We start from the raw sequence: 8,941 nt of genomic DNA on the forward strand, positions 1-8,941 counted from the left end.
CAACATCAAGTAAATATGGAGAGAATGAAACATACTAAAACAGAGGACAAAGCAAATAACAAACACATGAACAAAGCAAACAAAACCAAACGAGTGGTATCGAACGAGATAACAAGTATGCTTGTTAATAGTACAAGAACACATTACAGATTGAAGCACATATTTTGTAACATTTTTTTCTTTCCAATCGGTCAAGATATCGAACATCCTCGTCAGCGAAAGGCTGATTATCAGAGGGATCCACTCAGGTTAAAAATACAAGCATTGAACGTATACAGTACACACATACATACAGTTACAAACATAGGCCTATAACATATTCTATATTATGCAAAGAACTAAAAAAAATAAAGAAGAGAAACGGCAACACCGTGGTAAACTTATTTTTAGACACAAAAGAAAAGCAAAGAAAATTATCAACAAGACCTTAAAGTACAATATATACAAAAGAAGGGCCATAAGATGGTTCAAGAACGAAAGGAAAATCGTTATTCCTGGTATCTTGACGGTGGGTTATTATTAAGTGCAAATAAAAGCACTCTATCAGGATACGCAGCATTCATTCAAAGTTAAATATATATATATATATATATATATATATATATGTATGTATATATATATATATATATATATATATATACATACATATATATATATATATGTATATATGGAGACATGAAAAGAAATATATCGAACAAAATCTATCCATAAGGAAGCACCTTTATGTACAAAACATCTTTTACCATATTCTGTTTTAAGAGGTATCATGTTTAATTGTTGGTGTTTCTCTACACCAAAAAAAAAAAAAATGAGCTTGAACAACTGATTTATGAAATAACAATGCTTTTTGCTGCAAATAACATATCTTATCCTTTTTGATGAATACAATTTGTCATTATTTGAGATTTCACATATTTAATATGCCTATATATTCCATGATAAATTTTCGTCAGTATACATTCCCAGATGTTTAAAAACATGCGTTTTTAAAGGTTGTATCATTTATATACGCATTATGAAAATCACCATTTACATTATTCCATTTCTCAAATCTTTGTTTTCTGCCAATTATCATATTCTAACACTTTGTAACATTCAAGACCAACTTGTTAACGTTTAACCATTATGAGATGGCCGTCCAATCACGATTCATCTTGTCCGGGGTATTGTAAGTCAGTACAATGTACTGTAACCAATAAGCTGCCTTTCTTCGCCACGACCATCATCAGGGACGGGTGAGCATGTGTATGTGGTATGTGTGTGTGTGTGTGTGTGTGTGTGTGTGTGTGTGTGTGTGTGTTTGTTTGTACACACCTATGAGTCACTGCGATTCAGTCCAACTATACAAATTCCTTAAGTGGATTAAATCTGTACTTGATATCATTTTATAGATCGAAGCAATACCCTTTTCATACTGATGAACACTGGTGCATGCTCTCCTGATCATATTTCTGATACAAAATGAAAGATAACAAATGAGTCCAGATTTTTTTTTTAAAGACTAAACATGTATTACTTCCATCTAAGCCTGACTAACTTGGGTGTTATTGCATAGACGCTGGTATACAGCAAAAAGGCCCAGTTTGTAACAATTTTTTAATCGTAATTGTTTGATTCTGAGAGTCTTTACAAATTAGATATCGTCCAAGCAGATGGTGACACTATGTATTCAATTCGCGTTTGTGTATCGATCTGTCTGATGTCTATCTTAAGTCGCTTAAGTCCAAATATAAAAGTAATTCGCATCTTGTTAAACAAAACCACATTTTTGGTAGTTAATTAGGTCCATCAGCAATAATTCTAACAGTTTTGGCTACAGCAAGGTTTTCGTATGTCTTGTTCTGTGTACTTCATCTCACCGTGCCTTTACAGTGAACATACAACACACTGAAGTTCGTATCCGTCAACATACGGCCTGCACGGTAAGCCACCGCCTGTACCGCATATAGTCTAGCAGCCAGAAAGGGTCCCCGTGCACCCCCCTTAAAACAAAATTCTACGATATGTTCGGAGATCGTCAGAACCTGTATTTTCCGAATCCGGTTGTCGCCAGCGGAAAAAAAAAGGTTGCGCGCGCGTCTTATTTGCATATTTCTAAGATGGGCGCCGCCCGTTGCTAGGAGACGGATTATTTTTGAATAACTTTAGTTAGGAATAACAAATTACCATAAAAATGGTATCATTTTGAAGAGAATTAAATTTCCTACAAGCTGATACCCCATTTGATGGGATAGATAGATGTTGTCATGAAATATTAAGGAAGGAATTATGTTTTTTAGCATTTTTCTAAAAAGATAGGGAATTTGGTTATAATGTTCTTTTCCATACATTTAATATGCATTTACAAATAACATTTGAATTTTCCTATAATTATCCCCAAAACATAGCTATTATCATGTGAAAACGGCTTTCCAATACATCAATTCCTTTAAAAGTTACACGACATTAAAGGGGATATGGTTCAATAGGTTTTACAGCAATATTGAAGGGTTACAATGTCTCCGCGCGCAATTGCGTAGGTTCTGTATGTGGGGTTTGTTGTAGATCACTGCTATCTATTGATCAAATCTCATCGAAATCGGCGAAGAAAGAAAGAAAAATTACACTTTCTATTCCTTATATGAAATAAAAATGTTTTTTTTTTCTATTCTGTGTTACCAAACTCAATCCATTCAGCTTCCCATATGAACAGTTTCTTGTCTTTTTGGATTCCCTCCAAGAACGTGAAATTAATCACAACTTATCTGATATTAAAAAGTTAAAGAAAAAAAATTACGTGACAGTTTCCTCTTATTGTAAGATTAAAGTGAAAAAAAGAGAAGAATCTTATGCTAAAAGCGCTAAGAAATAAAGAACTTGTTAAATGGCCTTTCAGAGTTTAAAATGAAACATGGCTATCTTATTTTTTCATAACAAAATGAAGGGAAGTATCTGTGTAGTTCATGTCGGCCCATACTGGGTTACATCATAAATTCTTCAGAAATGGTCCCCGTGCACCCCCCCCCCCCCAAAAAAAAAAAAATCTACGATAGGTCAAAGGTCAAAGATCAAGTGAAATACATGCTCTCCTATTCATCCAATTAAACCTAGGTCAAGGAAGGTGACCATTCAACACATTTGTGACAAACATGCCATTATAATATTTTGCCAATTTTGTGAAAATGTAATCACACATTGTCCACATGTACTATAGACCTATTAGGAGAATCATGCATTATGGCGGAGGCATACCAGTCGTCATAGCGACATTTCTAGTTTAATATTACAACGAAGATTACGACTACTATTAGCAGTTGGTAATTAAGTGGTGTACGAAGACTAACTCAAACAATACATCATTATATGAGTGGCTATAATGTACAATTGATAAAAACCCAATAAATCTGTTTTTTTTTCCAGGTTATACAGTGCGTATCAAAAAAAGGTAATCCAACTTTGGCGGGCTACTACTTTACAATTGTCAGCTATGGAGAGCTCAATGTTTTAATTCTAATGATATCACAAACCATCGAAAGCTATGCTGCCGGCTGAAAGCAATAACAAATTTACTTATTGTATATTATAGAAAGAATGGCCACGCGAAAGTAACAAGATTAATGCTCTGTTACTGGGAATTTGAAAACAATAATGACATTGTTTCCATTCCTGTTGTGTCGTTGGTTGTTGGCGTGTTTCCTTTCAAAGAGTGAAAGTAGTAGTAGGTTAATAGATGTCGGCGTTAAAGCTTGTACAATATAACAATATTGGTCACAGTTTATTATTCCGAAGGTTCACAAAGTTCATTATTAATCGTCTCTAGTTACTGGCAATAACAAATTTACTTCTTGTAATTTGAAAACAATAATGACATTGTTTCCATTCCTGTTGTGTCGTTGGTTGTTGGCGTGTTTCCTTTCAAAGAGTGAAAGTAGTAGTAGGTTAATAGATGTCGGCGTTAAAGCTTGTACAATATAACAATATTGGTCACAGTTTATTATTCCGAAGGTTCATTTTTTCCCCCAAAGGTTCATTATTCCGGAGATTCGTCATGATATAGATAAACGGGCCCAAATTAGTTATTGCTGAAAGCAATAACAAATTTACTTCTTGTATATTATAGAAAGAAAGGCCACGCGAAAGCAACAAGATTAAATGCCCTGTTACTGGGAATTTGAAAACGATAATGACATTGTTTCCATTCCTGTTGTGTCGTTGGTTGTTGGCGTGTTTCCTTTCAAAGAGTGAAAGTAGTAATATAGTAGGTTAATAGATGTCGGCGTTAAAGCTTGTACAATATAACAATAGTAGTTATAGTTTATTATTCCGAAGGTTCATTTTTCCCCCAAAGGTTCGTTATTCCGGAGGTTCGTCATGATATAGATAAACGGGCCCCAATTTGTTATTGCTGAAAGCAATAACAAATTTACTTCTTGTATATCATAGAAAGAAAGGCCACGCGAAAGCAACAAGATTAAATGCCCTGTTACTGGGAATTTGAAAACGATAATGACATTATTTCCATTCAAAATTCAAAATGGTCACCTTCCTTGACCTAGGCCTAATTGGATGAATAGGAGAGCATGTATTTGGGAATTTTAGGACTTTAACTTGACTTTGGCCCTTTCATAAGTTTATGCATTAAGTAATTTTCAAGGTATGGAGAAAAAGTGCAATTTTTGTATTGAGTAGAAAATTGTTACCATTTTCATCTGGCCTTTGACCCTGAAATTCATAAGAGAATCACTGTCAGGCAGAACATGCATAAATATGTACTAAGTTTCAAGATACCATGAGCCACTTCCGAGACATGGAGGAAGAAGCAAGTTCAGCACTTTCTCTTGATCCTTGATCTTTGACCTTTTTGGCAAAAAAAAAAGAAATTGCCAGAGAATCTCTATTTTGGGTTATACATGCATACACCAAGTTTAAGTCCTGCTGGCATTGCATAAATATGAGGGAAATAGTAAAATTTTGAAGTGTTGCCCTTGACCTTTGACCCCATGAACCCCAAATTCCCTAGATAATCACTTCCAGTCAGTACATGCATAATATATACTATGTTCCATGAAGATCTCTCTCTCTCTAGTCACGTAGCATACAAATATGCAGGTGTGGTTCGGATGAGAGAACGCCATTGTCTGCGGTCAGCGGCAGCTCTGGTAGCCTCTGTAATGCTTGCTCCAGTCACCTGTTTGATGTCATCAAGCCAGCTTGCTGCGGGTCTTCCTCTTTTACGTTTTCCCTCAACCATTCCCTGGATGATTGTTTTCTGCAGGCAGTGATGTCTGGTAGCATGGCCAAAATATGTCAATTTTCTGGCCACAATATCAGCCCGTAGTTTCTTTTCCACTCCAAGCTCCTCTAGCACCCATGTATTTGTTCTTCTTTCTTTCCATGGTATCCTCAGTATCCTACGATAGCACCACGTCTCAAACGAATCCAGTCTCTTCTTGTCTGCTGACTTCATTGTCCAGGATTCTGAGCCATATGATGCCACGGCAAAGGCTGTAGATCTTAGTAGCCGGACCTTGAGGGAGGAAGGGAGTTTACTTTTCCAGAGCTTTGTCATACTTTGTACCACATTCCGGGCCAATTGCTAGTCTTCGTTTAATCTCCTGTGAGCAGTCCCCTTTGGTGTTTATGATGGAACCCAGGAACTCGAAGCTTCCCACCTCTTCAATGGCATCACCATCTAGAGAAAAGACACCATCTGCAAAACTCCGTTCTCCATCTACAACCATGGTCTTAGTCTTTCTAGTATGCAGCATTAGCCCCCTCTCTTCACGTGCTATTTTTACTGCTCTGAGTAGATCCATCAATTCTCTTCTGTTGTTGCAAACCAGGGTGGTGTCATCCGCATACCTGAGATTTGTTACCCGTTGGCCACCTATTGTCACTCCACCAAGGAAATCTCCCAGGGCATCTCTCATAATCCGTTCAGCATAGATGTTGAAAAGCTGGGGCGATAGTATGCATCCCTGTCTGACACCTCTACCAATCTTGAACCATTCTGTGTCACCTCTGCTTGTTCGTACTGTAGACTCTTGATCTTTATATAGCTTGCTAATGAGCTTCACTATATGGCTAGGAAAACCCATTTCTCTCATAGTGTTCCATAATTTTGCATGACAGACACAATCAAAGGCTTTGCTGTAATCTATAAAGCACAGGTAGAGTGGTACAGAGTGTCCTCGGCAATTCTCAATGATGTTTCTGATGTTGAGGATATGGTCTCTCGTGCCTCTTCCTGCTCTAAAACCAGCCTGCTCTTCAGATATCTCATTTTCCATCTGCCGTTTCATTCTGTTGTTGATGATCTTGAGTAGTATTTTGCTGGCATGGCTGATCAAACTAATGGTGCGATGGTTTGAGCACTCCTTTACATTTCCTTTTTTAGGTATCGGGATAAAGACCGCTCTTCCCCAGTCCTCGGGCCATTCTACATTCCTCCAGATTCTGTCACATAGTTTCCACGTGATGTTTATGCCTTCCTCACCAGAGGCTTTCCATAACTCGCCTGGGATATCATCCCAGCCTGGTGATTTCCCGTTCCTAATTTCTCTCATTGCTTGGCGCACTTCCTCCAATAACGGGGGTGGTTCTAACTCTTGTTCCCCTAGGTTGCTGTTGGCAGAGTCTGCCTGGGTCTTCTGCTCGTAGAGCTCCTTGCAGTACTAGGCCCATCTGTTCTTTATGTCTGTGCTCTCTGTTAAGGTGGTACCATTTCTGTCATTGATGACATCTGACCTTGCTGATGGTTTTTGAGTGATTTCTTTGACCAGAGCATACACCCTCTTAGAATCACTCCCTGCTCTTTCTATCTCCTCACATTTTCTCTCAACGAAGGCACGTTGATCAGCTCTAACTGCTTTTGACACTTCTTTGTGTTGTCTTCGCCACTCAGCCATATCCCCTCTCTTCCTCGCATCCTGTCTCTTGTCAGCAAGTCAGTTCTAATGTTGTTCTGGATAACCATGGTTGCTTCTTCTTCTTCTTCTTTGGGATGATCTCCTTAACTGTGCTTAACACTGCTTCTTTCATTCCTTCCCACAGTTCATTGGGAGACAGCTCTTCATCATCAATCTGAAGAAGTGCCTGAAATCTATTGCTCACACTGACAGTGTACTGTTCCGGTATGTTGTCTACATCAAACCTTAATGGTGGTGTCTCTTTCTTCTTTACTTTGAGCTTTAGTTTCAGCTGTGCAACCAGAAGCTGATGGTCACTCCCACAGTCTGCACCTGGTCTTGTCCGAACACTGAGCAGTGAAGAGCGCCATCTTCTTTTAACGAGAATATAGTCAATCCGGTTTCTTACATTGTCCCCGGGGCTCTTCCATGTCCATAGTCTTCGGGGGTGCTGCTGGAAGAAAGTGTTTCCAACAATCAGGTCATTAGCTTGGCAGAAATCTTCCAAACTATCTCCACGTTCATTTCTTTCTCCCAATCCATATTTTCCGACGATCTTAGACTTGGTCACTGATTTGCCAATTTTTGCATTCCAGTCTCCCATTATCACAAGAACATCTTGTTCGGAATCTTGTCAAGAGTATCTTGGAGCTGATCATAAGTCTTCCATGGCTTCATCAGATGCAGTAGATGTTGGCGCATAGACCTGGATGACGGAGATGTTAAATGGGTGACCTTCCAGTCTGAGAGTAATAATTCTTTTGCTTATTGGGCTGAAACCCAAGAAAGACTTAGCCGAGTTTTTGTCCAGGATGAAGCCTACTCCGTGTTCCCTCTTTCCGCCGTCTTTGCCTGAATACACAACTGCGTAGCCATCTTCGGTAGTGAAACGACCTTGGTTGAGCCACCAAGTCTCTGAAATACCAAGCACACTGATATTTTGTTCTCCCATTCGGGTTATGATGATCTCCATCTTGTCAGCATTCATTCCTTGAACATTCCATGTCCCTATAATTCTAGGTTTTCTCAGGTTTGTGCTGCTCCTTTCATGCACAGGATTATCGGCAGTATATTCTGCGTCCTTACAGCTGAGCCTAGTCGGTGCAACACGCTCCTCTTCCCCAGTAGCCATTGACGCATCATCTGGCCTGCGGGTCCCACCATCAGATGCCGGTTTTCCACAATGTTTACGAACTCTCATAAGAACTATCGTGGCCAAGAAAATGCAGTGGGTGGCCGGGTCCTTCTGCATTGCTGGATGGCCATCGTTGACTCTCCAGAGTCGATGCCCTTAAGATAGATCTTGTTTTAGTTCCACCAGGGTGTCCACCCACCCTCCTCACCATTCTCCAGTTGGAGACTGGTGGGTTTGCCGGTTTAGTCGCCGACAATCCGACCCTGAAACAGGTTGTACTGGGCTACAGGGTACCAGTAGCAGATCATCCTGACCTGACATGAAGATACCTTGAACAATATCCAAGATACAGAGAAAAAAAGTAAAATTTTAACATTTTCACTTGACCTTTTCACATTTGACCTTAACCTTATGACCCCAAACTTTTACCAGTGAATTTTAATTGGGTAATACCTGTATACACTAAGTTTCAAGAAAATATCTTTAGGCATTGCAGAGATATGAGGGAAATAGTGAAATTTTAAGCATTTGACCTCGACCTTTTGACTTTTGACCTTGAGCATGTGCACCCAAAAGTTGATAGGCAGAATTTCACCCCCAATACACATACATGCCAAATTTCAAGGTTTTTTTTTTTTTTTTTTTTTTTTTTTTTTGTTACGCTGTCCACAAAATTCATTACGGACGGAGAGAAGGACGGACGGAAGGACGGACAACCCGAAAACATAATGCCTCCGGCACCACTTCTTGGCGGAGGCATACAAAAGAATCTAGATTACATAGGTGAAGTAATCTTGGAAGATATGTAAATATTGATATGTACGGTATTGAAACTGTCGTGTTGATTATCCTTATGGTACGTTACCACTCTCGTGGAATTCACTAAGCTGGGTCCACTTTCTCGATTCGCCCGAAATCG

General features: G+C 39.0%; 1 protein-coding gene across 1 annotated transcript; it reads right to left on the reverse strand.

The window, feature by feature from the left end:
- Positions 1 to 7,542: 7,542 nt before the first annotated feature.
- LOC139738066 (craniofacial development protein 2-like) lies at positions 7,543 to 8,139 on the reverse strand. The gene has a single exon (XM_071648727.1). It carries the CDS (start codon positions 8,137 to 8,139, stop codon positions 7,543 to 7,545), a length of 597 nt encoding a protein of 198 aa, XP_071504828.1.
- Positions 8,140 to 8,941: the final 802 nt, after the last annotated feature.

This window comes from Diadema antillarum, unplaced genomic scaffold (genome assembly GCF_040938485.1).
Source record: "Diadema antillarum isolate AM-2024a unplaced genomic scaffold, OU_Dant_1.0 seq00000720_RagTag, whole genome shotgun sequence".
Taxonomy (NCBI): domain Eukaryota; kingdom Metazoa; phylum Echinodermata; class Echinoidea; order Diadematoida; family Diadematidae; genus Diadema; species Diadema antillarum.